General features: G+C 38.6%; 1 protein-coding gene across 2 annotated transcripts in view; it reads left to right on the top strand.

The window, feature by feature from the left end:
• The window catches only part of AK8 (adenylate kinase 8), a 72,057-nt gene that overhangs the window by 27,828 nt on the left and 28,067 nt on the right, over positions 1-16,162 (top strand). For both annotated transcript variants that reach the window (XM_074846392.1, XM_074846391.1), the window contains exons 10-11: positions 2,422-2,511; positions 15,754-15,895. In XM_074846392.1, the coding sequence (XP_074702493.1) occupies positions 2,422-2,511; positions 15,754-15,895 (232 nt within the window). The remainder of the gene's footprint in view (positions 1-2,421; positions 2,512-15,753; positions 15,896-16,162) is intronic.

Here is a 16,162-nt window from a genome sequence, read left to right as displayed (position 1 = left end):
TCATTCTTTTGTAAAGGAGGCCCAGAAAATTCTATTTGAGTCTTGTTCATAGTCAACATGCTAATGTTGAAAAGTCCTATCATGTGAATATACAGCTTGGTGATTGGATCAATGAAATGTTCTAGAATGTCTTCTAATAGTGGAGTAGCCATAAATTATTTTAAACAAATGTCTGGTTATCTGTAAAATTTTCTGATTAGTCATATCCTCTTTGTTAAGTAAAATCCAAGTTTGTTTCATTAACGTTCTTTCAATGTATCCCAAATGAAAAAATGAGAATTACGTAGATAGTGAATTTTATCTTTGGGAGATTCTTTAATAAGTGGAACCCAGTCGTCCGTAGTGATGTGCCAGTTTGTTTGTGTCTTCCCTGAACTCCTGGTGAAGTCAAGATTTCAGTGAACCTGGATTTGGCTTTACATGTGAATAACAACTTCATGATCTGAGCGGTATTGTTTTCAATTACAGGTTTAGTTGATCTGCTCAGAAAAGAAATAAATTTTTTCAGTTTCAAACTTCAACCTTCAGAAGAAGCCATATGCTTTCCATAGAATCATTCCAACTAATGGCTACATCATAGGTTTGTGCAGTTCCATTAAAGGCACAGAAATTGCTATGAAACTGTCTGCCTATTGGTTTGGGATTTTAGGTTTAGTATTTTTGTATTTTAAATCTTTGGTTTAGTGTTTAAAAAAAATACATGAATGTGACTAAAATGATATCCAGTGAACTTGAAAAAGGTAAATTTAAATTATTTTTAAATCTATATTACAATACTGATAAGCATTAAAAAAAATCGATAGAATGTTTATGCTATCAGTTATTTTAATATTGCTGGTTTATGATTTCATATTAAAAAGAAATATTTGTAGATTTATTCAAAGCTGTATTTTTAATAATTGTATAATTGGCTTAATGAAAAATAAAATGTTTGAATGTATTAAAGAAAAATTAACTTGTTCTCATGTTTCTGATTTTTTTTTAACTTTATTTCTGAAACTGCAAGTTTGATAGTGTTTTCATCTAGGTCAAAATTCCCATTTTTTTAGAAGTAACTACTATGCGAGAGAGTTGCAGCTCCCTTTACTAAATACCATTACCACTGCTTTACCCATATGTTGAATTTTATTTTAAGTATATTGTAAACCGATTAATTAAGTATTTAGTATTTTAAGAATTTAAAACAGAGATGGAAGACCATCATTTTTCAGAATAGTATTCAGCATATCCCTCATTTCCAATTAGGCCATTGGGATTGAAGCACAGGCTTAAAAATTTAAATCTTTGTTTAAATAGCCTTATGAATTGTACTGAATTTAAGTGTATACATATTAATTGTCTTAAGATGAGGTCTATGCACTGAGATTCTGTTGTGTTTTTACACCATTTATTGTGGATATGAATTTGCTTCTCCAGGACAACTAGTGACTGTTAAAATTGGTGTTTGTCCCACGTCACTTCAAGATTAAACTTCATCAACTTTATCCAAGAAATGTTCCTGTGGAGCATTCTTACTCTTTCTTGTGCCAAACAGTGTGATTAACAGTGATAAAGCTGATGAAAGGGCTTGCTTCTTTTTCCATTAAACTGAAGCTGCAGGTGTTGGTGCTTGTTGATTTCAAAAAAGGGGGAGTCAACTTATGATTATTAATTGAAAGGTCATGCAATAATGTACAGAGTGACTGTTATCTAGTATGTACCAAAACTTGAGTTCAGACTAGGACCTGTTGTGATGTTGTGTAACCTCTCCATGCCTTAGTTCCCTCTCTGTAACCTAAGGGTCAGGACTGTTGTACCTAAGTCATGTGGGGCAGTAAGACTCAATAACTTTAGTCAGAAAGTGCTATCCAAGCCCAAAGTAGCAGTATTTTATGTACAGCTCTCCTGACTAAAACTGTAAATCTGCATCTCCTGGTGTTCTGTGTATTTGAAGTCAATGATAATATTGCATTAGCACAGTTTTTTATATATAATTCTTACATGATCATTAAATGATCCAGGGAGTCACTTCCTTGAACTGCGTATTACCCTGCACCTCCAACAGTGTGGTTCAGATGCTGTTCAGCAGGTGTAACTTTATTCAGTAATTATAAGTTTATAAAAAGTGAAAACCACTAGCAATCCCTTGAGTTATTATTTCAGAAACATATTTGATTAATATCTTTCTCTCTATCTCTGTTTTTAATATGTTCTTTGCCAGATGTATTCTTTTTTATTCAGTATTCTCCCCTGCTCAGTCTCTTTGCTTTTCGCTCTGCTTGGCCACAAAAATGTATCCTAACAACAAACCCAAAAAACCTACAACTTTTATTTTATTCAGTGACCTTATTCCAGTATGCAGCTTCTGGGTTTTTTTCTTTTCTTTGTTGCCTCCTTTTTAAAATTTAACCTTGTGTCTTTTTTGTTCTTCCTTCCTGTTAGTTTGCTGTGGGCAACTGCTAAAGGAAGCTGTTGCAGACAAGACAAAACTTGGAGAACTCGTTAAGCCTTATATTGACAGTGGATACCCAGGTAGGGCACGTTGTTGTTTCATTACACCGTAGTTACAAATTTGTGGTGAAAAATAACTTGTGAGTGAATTTTTCTTGGTCAGATTCTAATCTGAGTTACATCAGAGTAATCTGGAAGTTGATTAATTCCATTCATGACATGTGATTTGTAGCACTGCGTAACAGAAGTTGGATTTCTAAGCTCTTCGATAGCTTCAAAACAAATAGTTCGCTGTTTCAGTGAAATTCAGCTTTCTTGTACACATTCCAAAATTTGAATTGCATGTTTTTATCTCTAAATCAAAATCAGAATTCTGATGTAGATGTATACATTTAAAATGTTTAAACCATTATTTAAAGCACAATACAGTGTTTCATTTTTATTTCAAGTGGGCTCTAAGTTAAAGACTCTGCTTTTATATGTGGATTTTGACTTTTAGATGTACTGTAGATTCTCCAAATATTTCACACAAATATTTTAAACTTAAAAATAAAGTTTCTTTGCACTTAATTTCTATCAGCACTTTTGGTTGTAAGAAGGGACTACCACAAAGAATATTTAAGCATACTTCGCTTTTGGAAGGCTCTGCAGTGATTTCAGCTAAATCATAAATACTGTAAGCTCCTTAGGGCAGCAGCTTAAACTTACATGTTTGTTAGTTGTCTTGCACATGGATAGCTGTCTGTATGTGGTGGGTATTAAAAATCAGAAAAGATCTGTAGTTCTAAAGGATAAGTTGTATTTCAGTTGGGTGGAAGAATGTTTATTTTGCCAAATTACAATGGCCTGCAAGAGGAACTTTCAGTCCTGATTCTGGCAACAGGCCAAATGGTTACCAATGATACAAATATAAGGAGACAGTCTTGCTGAAGATTGAGAAATCTAGGTTAAGCTTCAGTATTAATGGAATTTTGAGCAACACCCCCCCCGAGCAAAGAGAAATCTTCATTGTCTTTTATTTTTGGCAAGGAAAGTAATTTGGTGAGGTGGAAAGCTTGAAAGTCCCCTTTTTTGCACAATAGCTTAATTCTGAGACTGAATTACACAGATCTGAAACATGAGCCTATGAAATTAACTGAGGTTCCCTTGATACCTTACCAAGAGATTCAGTACTTTTCTAGGCATTTCAAAAAGACCTTTGGCAGCCTGCAGCTTTGGGTATTCTATCCCTCTGTCAGTCATTTTATCAAGCCACAAGGTAATACATTTTAACTCTAAACTTCATCTCTAGTGAATGGATTGCATTTATTCGTAATACAGGAACTCGGCTAGTTCAGTGCATTAATTTTCTGTGGCAGCCACCATATTGCTGAGACTAGGAGCTTATGTGGGAACCATGGGAATGGAAAGCATGAATCTACGGCCTGAAAGAGAGAAGCTGGGTCCTCTGTAACACAGGCACAGAGATCTAGGAGAGGATTTTCTGATTTAGAGACACTGCTAATCAGAATGGGCATTTAACTCAAAGGCAAGAGATCTTAACGTATATTAATTGCAACATATCCTAGATCTTCGTGTCTGGAAGTAATTTCTTCATGTGTATAGTCTGATTGACTTGAATGTGGCTACTTGTGTATGCAGTCTAACTCACATGTGGAGACAGTTTTAAGTTCTGGGCCCATGTCTTTTTCATATTACCCATTAATTTCAGAATCTTGTGTGTATACTGTAATTTCACTTCTCATCTCTGTGAAGTAGAGGACAGCCACTGTAAAAACCTTGCTCTCTAAATTTCAGTTATGGCTGAGATGGGAGTTTGGATGATCTGTTTATTCAAAGTCCTTTAAGAGCTTTCTTTACTAAAACGCTGTTTGTGTATTTTATAAACTTCATCTTAACCATTAAAGTTCCTTAAAGGAGATACCAAAAGAATTCCCAGTAGAGTAAAATAATTGCACAGATTGTAATTTTTAGCCCGTCCTAAAAATATGCACATCCTTAGTCCAAGGGAGCTGCTTTCATTTTAGGAAAATGAAATTGAAGTTGTAATTCCTTTCTTCCTCCAAATTAGAAATTATTTCAGATTTAGATTAATTTTTTTAATAAAGCATGCAAGGATAAAGCTGTACAATGATTCTGAATGTTAATGGGAAATCATAACTATATTTCAGTGCATTGTGGTAAAAAATTCTCCCTTAGTTTTTGCTTATATGCACATATATTTTATGTGGTGGGACATGCTACAAAATTAAGGGCTGAATAAAAATAAATATTATATAGCAGTACCAGAAATAATAAGTTCTGTCATTTTGCTAATCCTCCTCTCCCAGGGATAACAAAGAATGAATTTACATTAGTAAACACTAACGAGAATTCATTACTGCCCTCACAAGAGGCTTGGAGAAAATGAAACAACATAGTGTACTGAAGAGGAAAGATGGGCAAAGAATCCTTGCTGTCTTGCTACAGAGTTACAACCTGGTTAATACAGAGGAAAGATCCCCACACTGTTGTTGACTATATTCAGTTTCAAGAAAATCACGTTTGAAAAGAGTTAGTTTAGTCAATAGCAGACAGTGATATAACTGGAAAAGCAATTAGAACTTCAAAATTTCCATTGCGTTTCTAGTTATATACTAAGTAATCTTAGATGTTCCTTTGGGCGAGGAATCATGCAAGTGGTATTACCCCAGAATACGCTGGAACCAAAGACAGACCACAAAAAATATATGCGTTCAAATCATTACTAGTCAAAATGAAACTAGTGCCATAAAATCTTGAGGACACGCCTCATATATTCTTAAAATGCTTGCCCTAGGGACTGCTCTGTGTGGTTTCCCTTCTTGTGGACACAATTGATTGCATACAATTAGTCATTTAAGATATGCCAACAGGGTATGTTGCGGTGTCATAAAAAGGCTCAAGAACCAGCTTATTCAACGCTAACTCATTATTGAGTTATTGAGGCTGTCCACTGTCTATTCTGTTCTAGTTCTGGTTGACTAACTCAAATCGCTTCTTGGGTTTAGGATTCGGAAACATTCTTTGTATTGTTTTTTCCTGTACTGCTGCTTCATGTATACAACATGTATTTCGAGAACAGCCCAGACAATTCTATTATTCACCCCAGAAGGCAACTCAGTGCATTTCCATTTTCTGTATTTTCTAGTGTTGGCTGTCTCATAAAGACCTTATCTCCTGCTTTATCAAACTTCTCAGTTTTGTATGTGGAGATTTATTTTGCATAATGAAGGTAGCATAGATATTTTTGAGCCCATTAGTTTTTTAATTCCCAGGACATTCTAATCTACAGTTGGTGCACACTAGATACTGAAAAATGCATTTTCAGTGAAAAGTTCAGCAACCTGACTGCTTTCTGTCTGTCATAAACGTAGAGTTGTTTTTTGGACAACCAGTCTGAAATGCACAGACTTTTCCTTTAGGATACTGTGGTTTCCACTGAATACTGGGCAGTTATTGCTAACTATACTCTGGGCATAAAATTACCCGCATTGGAGTCTGAGACCAGTCTTCTGGTCACTACTCCAGTTAGTTTAAATCTTGTTCAATAATGCTAAATTTAGCACTCACCGTTTGCTTGGGAGGCCTAGGAAGACTTCCATTTGGAGTAAGAGGTGAGCATAGTGGCCAGAGCTCTTCCACAGGCAGCAAGACAACTCATAGAAATTAATTCATTCAGATTGATTCTTTCTGACATGTTGTGAAGAGACCGTTCCATAGACTGGTCCCTCCCCTTCTAGGAATTCAGGCTATGGACAAAGGATGCATATGTAGATAGCCCATTCATAGACTCCACAGGCTTGATGAAGACCTTTATGCAGAATTCGTGTCCTCAGGTTGCTGTAATTCTGGGGAGGGCTATCCTGCCTTCTGGACCTGTATCATTGAAAACATGGGCACGCATTAATTTAAAGTTCCATCTGCAGGATCTACGTTCACCGTTTTAAAGGTGTCTGTCAGAATTTGATACCCTGGGAGAAAAAAAAAATGTGGAAAGCATATCTGCTCTTTTCCGTCCTAAACATCCCTGGTGTTTGCCCCTTGAGATGTTTGTATTTTATTAATGAAAATAGAAGCAGAAGCATTTTGGCACTGGGGGCATCACGAAAATAGGAAAGGTCATCAGTCAGTTGAAAAGAAATTAGCATCCCATTCTGTCTGTTCAATTTTCCATGTTTTCATGGTAAAATAGCATGGAGTGATCACTGCTAATTAATATATCTGTTTGCAAGACTGCAATAAATGGACCAAGGAAAGTGAGATGACAGGAAAACAGCAGGAAAAGACCCCACTCCCAAACCAGTAAGATTCTGCTTTTCAGCTGGGAGAACTGCTATTAGTTCAGGTAATTGTTTTTTTCACCAGAATGAAGATTCAGGTGGTAAAGAGAGCTGATTCATGGAAGACAGCTAACATTGCACTGTTTGCAGCCTGTTAGGGTTGAACACATACAATCTGTGTTGGTTTTTTCCCTTCCTTTTTCTATTTTTTAAGTAGTAATATCTGAAGCTATCCCCAATGGCAGTCTGCATGTGGGGGGTAAAATCTGGAATTCCCTAATTTCTCCTATTTTCTAATAAAAACTATTACTGTACAAATGTAGATTTCCTCCCCCCCCCCCCCCCCCCCCCCCCCCATTTTAAATTGGAATGGTTTTAAAGGGGTGCTTTTTGGTGTAGCCTCTGAAGGTTGGGGTCCCCTGGTGATTGTGATCACAGTCTCACTGAAAGCACTTGGGTTTTTTTTGACATCAAATTAATATTCTCATCACTAAGTGTGAAGTACAGATTTGACAATAGAGCAGCTTCCTCTTTGTTAAAAACTTGCAAAGAGTTTCAGAGTTGAAAGGCTGAGTAAATCTTTATATCTGAGGAGGTAAGCTTAGTGTTATTTCTTGTTTTTAACAGCGCTGTACTGGCGAGCTGCAAGCTGTCTGAACATTGGAGAGAGACCCTTTGGGAGCTCCATTGGTTTTCAGCAAGTCTTTGCATGCAGTGTGTTTGTACTAGCTGAAGACAGCGCATGGCTCTCTAAATAATTTACAAGTTGATTAATAGACTCACATGGGTATAATTAGAAGAGGGAGAGACAGCAGCTACAGTAACGGGTACAGTGCTTGGGGGAACTAGAGACTTTATTTTTTTTTAAAGAAACTTTCTAGGGTGCTGGGCGTTTGAAGATAAGTTGGGAAGAGCTCAGTGCCTCTTCTCTTTTGAAGTGGAAATAGGACAGTTTGAATCCGTCGAGTTTAATTTTTCACAAGCTTTAGGGGCCCTGCAGTGCAACTCCCTTTTTATTATTGAAAAAAACTCTCCATTTTTCTTTCATTTTTCACACACATGCACACACACACACACACATATACACACAGATCCCAAACAGTAGCTAATAAACAAATTGATTTTCTACTTTATTTAAGTTAGCTTTATAACGATGCTATATGTTCACCTATATGTGCACCTCAATCACAAATATACTGTGTAAAGTTACGGAGATATTTATGAATACACCATACTTTAATTTATGCATTTTTAAGAAACCTTCACCTCTGTTTGACAATGCTTTTGAAGTAGCTCCGTTTTTCAAGTCAAACTTTTGACTTTTCCTCTGGGACTGCTACAAAGGTTTTTTTATGGAAAATAGGTAGCAGTCTTCTTTCCTACTAGGAGAAAATTGGTGGTCAAGAGAACAAAATAAAATTTAATTTTTTTTTTCTGTTTTAGGTGTCCATATCTTAATAAAAGATGCAAGGTTGTAGAATAGGAAGTTTTACATGAATGCATATAGGCAGTAACTTGTCATCTTCTTTCCTGAATTTTACTTTTTTTATGTGTTGAATCACTACAATATGATAAATTAGAGTCCCCTTTTCCTTTATTTGAGAATCTAGAATATATTTTTTTATTCTACACAACATGCAACAATCAAAATTGACATCTCTGGCTAGCAGGTATTCAGGGCTGGAGTAACACTTTGAAGACTTAGTCTATGAAGACATTTTTAAAGGCCACCGCATTTAAGAGTAAAAACAAAACAAAAAAACCCATGCCAAAAAGCCAACCCTGGAAGCCAGACCAGACAAAATAAATGTGATTTTATTTAAGAGTCTAGTGTAGTTGTTTTCTGGAGGAATTGTGATAGTCAGTCAGTTAGTAGATCTGGTTCTGCCTATATAAATTTTGCCTGTCGCCTGGTTTTGCAGCAGTATTCACCATTATTATTGTTAGGGGAGTATCTATAGTCCAATATTAGGCATCATAGCTCACAGGGATAGGGCTGCTGGAGTGCGTGGGTTTGCGTGAGGGAGGGGGTAAAACAGGTTGTTAAAATTAAAGTGTATCAGATGCCCACAGTTCCCATTTTTGGTCAGTGGGCATCACTGTGCACCACCCAAGTGCCACAAACCCTCAGGGTTTGAGTGAAGTTGTGGCCCTTAGCCATGCAGGGCCTCATGGTTATCAGGGGCTTTTAAACAGCAAAGCACAATAGAAATACTAAGCATTAATCTCTTCTGTTTGTTTTGTTCTTTATTGCAGACAGTCATTCTTAAAAACTTAAGTGGTGGTTCCTTTCCTGCTATTCTTCTTGCAGCACTAGTTCCTCAGCAAAGGGCTGCTGAATTGAATTCTGTTTGGAGTTTGGGATGGGGAAATCACATGAGTTTTTATAAGAAAACTGGAAGAAAAAGCATGTTGCATGTTGGCAGCATCCCTTTTTATGGTCTTTGGAGTTTAACATCAAGTTCTGGCTTTGACTCTGTTTCACTGGGTGTCATACACACAGAATCAGGCTCCTGTGTGAAACAGACTTTTTTAACAACAAGCAAAACATTTAATAGCTCTTATGTATCACTTTACATTTTTTTAATGTGGCTGGTAGGTGTCAGGAGGAGCGGCAAGGGGATGCACAGGGCTGGGCAGCTGATCCCACTGTTGGGGATCCGGAGTGCGTGCTGGGACCAGGCACCACTGGCGAGGGACAGCAAAGCCCTTCACGTCCTCTCTTCTCACCGCGCGGTGAAGCGGTATTTAGGATAGAAAGCCAAGATGTTTTTCACCAAGATTATCAGACTAAATTATTCTTTTTTTCATATTATCACTGTCAAAAAGGGTTTTGTAGGCCAAATTCTATCCTGTCACAAGCCCTGTATTCTTCAGTAGAGCTGAACTAGTTTAGAAATAAGGAGGAAATAGGGAACTTGGTTGATAATGGAAATGATGTGTTAGATGGGTTAGAGCCGCGGTCGCAGTCTTGTGTCTAGCTGTATTCCCTCTGCAGAAGCTGAAGGAGTAAAAAGAAGTAGCGCAAATTTACTAGTTTTAGAAACTTTCAGGTTAGAAACATCCCTGTGAGGTAATTCACAGTAGCTTTCATCTTGCAGGTGGGTAAACTGAGGCAGAAAACCTAAATCAAGTCTGCAATCAGTGAGGGAGCGTGGATGGGAACCCAGGTGTGTGGAGCTTGACCTCCGTGTCAGCCCTCTAGATCATCCCGTGACTCACTGGGAGCCTGTGCCGTTAGGCAGCTACACACAGACACCGACAACATCACAGAGGCTGTTTTTAGGGGAAAAAAGCTTTTTGTGTTTGTATGCTGGATATTCAGTTTGGATTGAATTTCCATTGCTAAATCTGAAGATGCCACTAACAGGTAAAGCAGCGTAAGGGGCTGGAATCTTTCCTAGTCACTGCATGTGATCAGATGTAGATTCCTGAATCTCTGGCGTGATAACTGTGAGCAAGCCCGGTGTGCTCCTTTAACATGCGTTTCTGAAAGTCTTGCTTTATCACCTATCATTTGATCAAAGATTTGGGACCGTACCTACTTTAAAAATGGCATCACTTCCTCTTTAATACAGCTAACTCCTATTTTACATTATGAAAAACTTAAAAAAAAAAAAAAGGTTTTAATATATTCGAAGAAACAAAAATATTTAAAATGTAGAATTTTATATATGTGGAAAATATAAGATATTTAATATTTTATCATATTTATTTTACTCTATTAAAAGAATTACTCCAGTTCTTACAGGAGGCCATTCTCGGCAGTGCTGTATATGCAAAATGAGCGAGCGGAGAGTGTGTTTCTGTGTAAATGATCCCTTTGACGACGTCCCTAACGCGCTGGGACGGGACTTCGCAAACGCCGCTCACTGCTGTTATTTGTTCTGCCGCCTCTTTATTTGCCGCCTTCGCCTCAAACCCGAGAAACTCGGAGATGCCTCCAGGCTTCCCCTGACAGCCCGCCGGTGCCCGGAGCTAGGGAGGACTCGGGAGCGCTCTCCGTTCCCGTGAATTACCGACATTTCGGCGGCTGAACGGCCCCTCCGCAGCGGCGGCTGCTGCTCGCCGGGCGGGTACCGGCCGCCGCCGCCCCGCGCTGCCCGCCGCGCCCGCCAGGTGGCGCTAGAGAACAGCCAACGGCCGCCGCGGGGGCGAGCGGGGCCGGGCGGCGGCGAGGGGGGCCGGGGCTCGGCTCCCCGGGGTGAGCTCGCCCGGCCTCCAGCCCAGCCCGCGGCGAGGAGGAAACGTTCCCCTTAGCCTGGCGGCGTCGGAGTGAAAATGGCCCTTTTCGTCCCGCCGCCGCCGCCCCCCTTTGCGTTGAAGACGCGCTCGGGTTATCTGTTGTTATTCACAATAAGCACAGTCGGCTGCGTGCTGTGAAATGGAAAAATTGCCCGTTTTCACAAGTCTGGCGTGTTGGCAGGATTCAATTAAAATATTGATCAACCTACAGGATGGTAAATCACTGTTAAATCATTCTCAAACACATTAAAAACGAATTGATGCAATGTCTGAAGACCTTAATGTGGTCAAGGAAATAGAATCCTTCTCTGAAAGACCCGAATAAAATGACCCATTGTGAATAATCCAGAGTTTATAGAGCAATAAAATAAGCAAAACTCATGCTTTGCTAAATTTAGGATTTACAGGACAATCCAGGAAAGTAGCCTTTGGCAGTAGCTTATACTCAGGGCAAGATGTTAACTGTCAAGTACTGGGATCAAGCCTCAGGCATCTGAATTAGCTGTGAAAGTCTTCAAACCTAGCTAAAACACAAAAAAAATCTCCAAGAGAAGGATAAAGAGTAAATGGACAATACTGTCAAAAGGACCTTAAACTTTTTACAGCACAAACGTGACAGAATTTACATCTGCAAATGCATTTATGCTGTACTTAGAATTGAGGTTTTATAGGTTCGGAGAAGTGAGTCAATACCCTTCAAAAGTCTTTTTTAAAGGGAAAGATATGGAGGAGGAATCAATTTAAATATGATAATTGTATAGCTTGGAGCACTGACAGCATTGAAGCTATTGGAGAATAGTGCCCTGTAATCTCTCAAGTAGTGTTTTTGCATTTCAGACTGTGCCTTTAATGTTCTGTTACTTTTGTCTCGAGCAGATGGTATGATTTTGTCAACTGATTGCCTGATACGGTTTTCCATTAGTCCCGCAGATCTATGGGTTGGGTAAGAGCTAATAGGCCACACTCCTATGAGTTTCATGAGGAAGTACTTTTCATGAGAAGTACCTTATACTTGTGAAAACCTTTGAAGCTCTGGGAAGTAAATTTATTTTTTAAATGGTCTGCTGGAAGGTGCTGATTGACAGCCCTGGCGATAGAAAATCTCTAGGTGTCCACGCAGCAGTTTCAGCATGAACAGCAGCACTTTAAGCCTGTTCCCTGTACCCTGCCTGATCATACCCCTGAATTGATTAGATCACTTCTTAGGTCCACAGCTGCTAATTCAGCTGTGTAGTCTAGACCATTAACATGGTCGAGACAGGCTGGGAGGTAAAGGAGATGTGGTGTGTAGTACTGATGTTAGGCAAGAATGTATGCATGAATGAATTGCATTTCTATCTGGAACTGGCTGTGGCCTCATCCTGCCGTGTACACCATTTCTGAGGTTCACCGTGCCCTTGGTCCACAGCTCTGTACAGTGCTCTCAGCACAGGGTAGCCCTGTAGCTCAGCAGCTCTGCTGCATTACTTCTGAGGGGTGAATTTTACTCCTGTACCTTGATTTCTTGCCTTAATAGAGATGTGCTTCCACATTACCTAATCTGGATATCTCTTTGTAGCACATTGTAATTTTTACAAGAAACTTATCTTTGGACTTCTCTAATGATAAAGTAAAATCTCTCTAGAGTCTCATTCCCCCAACTTTCAGAGTTGGTAACTCACACAAGCTGATGTTGAAAAAGAATTGATTATTCAAAGCTCTTGTGCTTCATAATCTACTTAAAACATGTAGATTGACTGTCTCATCAGAAAAGCTCTAAATTTTACTTTCCTGTATAGCCCGTTGGGTCATGTGCTTAAGGCCAGGAGACCTCTGGCTAGTAACTTACAGACTGTGTGCCCCTCCAATTACAGGTTATTAATTTGCCTTACATTCAGGAGACAGTTCCACATGAGTGAAAAGGAATACCATATTGCCGAGTTCTTCATTACCTACTCTGTCTGTACCACAGCAAAATAAGAATAATACTGATTTCTTTCTTCCTTTTTTCTCTTTTTTTTTTTTTTCCCCCTCTGGTCTGTGGAAGATGTTTTACAGTTTTAATGCAGCTGTTTTAAGTGTGACTGTTCCTGTTCAAGGGCAGCTGATGTACTTTGTAATGCCATTGAACAGCCAACAAGCTATGTTCCCCTATTGTGTTGAAGTGATAGGTATGTTTGCTAATCAAGAGGAGAGCAGAGCTTGCTGTCTGACTTGTTTATGTTTTATTTCTCACCATCAAGCTTTGGAGGGAGGCACAGAAAATATGTAAGCATCTATATTATTCAGTGATGTATATATGTACATGAGCGTACAAACAGTCTGAAGTGTATTGCTGATACCTTCTAGTCAGTCATCACTGAAATTAGCAAGGTGTCAGGGTTACCACATATCCCCAGTATTACTCAAAATACCCCAGACCTGGCATTAATTGTCACTGTATCTTCCTTTTTTTTCCCTCTTGTCAATGCTTCAGTTTTGTTCAAAAGTAGTGACCAAAGTGGAGGATTTCCATCATCAGGATTCACAGAAGGCCTGTGGGAAGTGATCAGATAGAGGAGATGCTGCTTGGTTCCCATAACAATTGCTTTTTAATTTTCTTGTAGGCTGTAGTGTTTCTCCTTCCGATATGCAGGATGAAAGGAGTTTGGCCTCTGGAACTGGAGAATCTCCTACAATCTGCTGGAGGTTCAACAGCACTGTATACCCACTTATTTCTCTGTGCCATTCCTGGGGCTTTCAGCCTCTGCCCTGGTTCCCTGTTCATCTCACAGGGATGTCAGCTCCAGCAGAATCCTACCTGAGTGCAGTTTTACTCAATTCCTTTGCAAAACTTTCTTTAAGCATTCTGAAAATGTTTCAAAAAAACTATGTAATTTGGCATCTTTGTATATCCACGTTAATGATTCCAGTAGGAATGGTGAAAAAATGAAGACAAAAAGTTTAGTGCTGCAGCCAGAAATTCAAGACTACCAGGAAAATTCCACTGGTCTTTGCATGGAATATATTTTGGGGAAAGAGAAGGTGGAATGTGTTTTTTCTTTCTTCCTACCAGGATGTCTTGGTTTTGTATTAGTTCTTGTAACCTGGAGGGTAGGGAGAACTGCCCTGCAAAGAGCACTGAAATTCTCCTGTTATCCCCTCTCTGCCCGCCTGCAGCTCAGGTCTTAGATAAGTATCATGTCTAATAACGTTTCTGCCTGCTGCTGCACTGTTGTATAGTTAATTTTATGAATCCTGTTTTTAACCGAATGCCTAGTTTTGCATTGTCATTTTGCTCTCTGTCAAGTGTCTGGTTTTATTCAATTCCTTTTTTCTTGTAGCAGATGCAGAATATTAAAAAAAAAGTTAAGGGGAGTAATAATGTGAAGTGGGTATCCTCAATTAATACACCAATCTGTTTTCTAATTAATTCCCTGCGGTTTTCCTCCCTTTTTGCTGGTGCACTGAATCCTGACTGCAAGTCTTTAAACTCAGTAATTTGATTATTTAAAGGAGAAGTAATGAATTTCATGGTAAAGGTGTCAGTCTTTAGGAAATGTTAAATTTCAGGAAGCAAAAGGATTCTATTATTGTGGTTTAAAACCTGCTTGTACCCAGGGTATAAATGTGCACTGCTAATAATATACACTACTAAAATACAGGCGCATTCCTGTCAGCTAGTCCTAAAGCGAATTGCATTGTTAGAAATCTGATGCATACGCTCTCCTACAAGCACTTGTTGTTGTATTTTTGTATGCAGATGCGATGCCAGGGTGAGTATCAAAACATCAACATTCCATGATGTGGATTTATGTAGCGTTTTTTATCGCTTGTTTCCAGTAGAGGCAACAGTGTATTAGACATACTGTACAAATAAAGAGAAGGGACTCTCATTGCTTTTTGAAAATTGTTTTGGCTGCTTCTTTGGGAAGTAGCTTGAGGTGATTTTGCTGACCATTCTCTGCGGTTATTTGACACTAAGCCCAACACATTGCAAGAGTCCTCGGAAAATTTATAGTCACTCTTGTTGAACCTAATCATTTATTTCTTCTGTAAAAAAAATTTTGAAAAAATTACAAGATACACATTTAAGTATCTTGATTGAAATATTTTACTTTATGAAGGCTATAGTGAAAATATGCAGGATACCTCCTTGCCACTGTGTCCCATTAAATAGAATTTTAAAAGCTGCATAGTAATCATAATCCCAGTCAGCATCTTGCCCTAAAGAGAAATAATAATAGAGGAAAGAGACCTTTTATCTCTAAAATTAGGGAGTCATCAATGCAGTAATTACAGTAGTTGAAATACATTTTGGAAATTTATTTTCAGTTATAAAAGCTTCCAGCCTTTGGGCAAATTGGAGAAATATTGCATCTAGCCTGCTGTGGCAGAACCATTATCATCTGCTAAGTTAAATATGGAGGACTACAGAAGTTTCTTTCCTGTTTTAGGATCTCTTTTACACAACTTGGGTCATTATTTTTGCATTTTGATAAGATTGTGTCACACGCTTCATTGTGACATCAGCCCAGTATGGCTGAGAGAAAAAGTATTTTGCAAAATTATGTAGGCATCAGTTTTTACCAAATACTTTGCTTTAGTCCTGCAGTTCCTTATGAGTTTGGGGGTTCCATGAGAGCGCAGTAAATATGCAAAAGTCAACATTAGCTCTTCTCTCCAAAATCTATCATAAATGGGAATAACTCTTTGTGTTTTAGTTCCTGTAGCAGTCTAACCAGAAAAAGTAGTGTGTATCCTCCTTAATTGCAGACTCGGCATACAAAATAAATGTCATCTTTTTAATCCTTTGCAGTCCCAGACAACCTTGTTATGAAGATCCTGGCAGCACGCCTAAACGCACTAGACTGCATGACCAATGGTTGGGTGCTTTATGGCTTCCCAAGAGACGTAAAGCAGGGAGAAGAGCTGCAAAAATCACATATTATTCCAAACAGGTAAGATATAAATTTAGCAATCACAACATTACATATATGAAAAATTTGTTTGTGGAAAGATACAGGTCTTTATTGACATTGTATAGGCTATTGCATCTTATTTATTTATTGCTTCCTTAACTAGAAAAGGGGTCTTTCTCCTGGAGAGTAGGAAATAGAGCATTGGCCTTACAAATCCTCCAGATGGCCAAACTGTGGGAGAGAGAAGAGGTTTGTTCTTCTGGTTATTTGTTTGAGTTGTCTCTAAAGGCAAACCATAAGAAATGG

This window comes from Strix aluco, chromosome 20, assembly GCF_031877795.1.
Source record: "Strix aluco isolate bStrAlu1 chromosome 20, bStrAlu1.hap1, whole genome shotgun sequence".
Taxonomy (NCBI): domain Eukaryota; kingdom Metazoa; phylum Chordata; class Aves; order Strigiformes; family Strigidae; genus Strix; species Strix aluco.
Note: the sequence above shows the minus strand (reverse complement) of the source record. Positions and strands in the feature narration are given on the sequence as shown.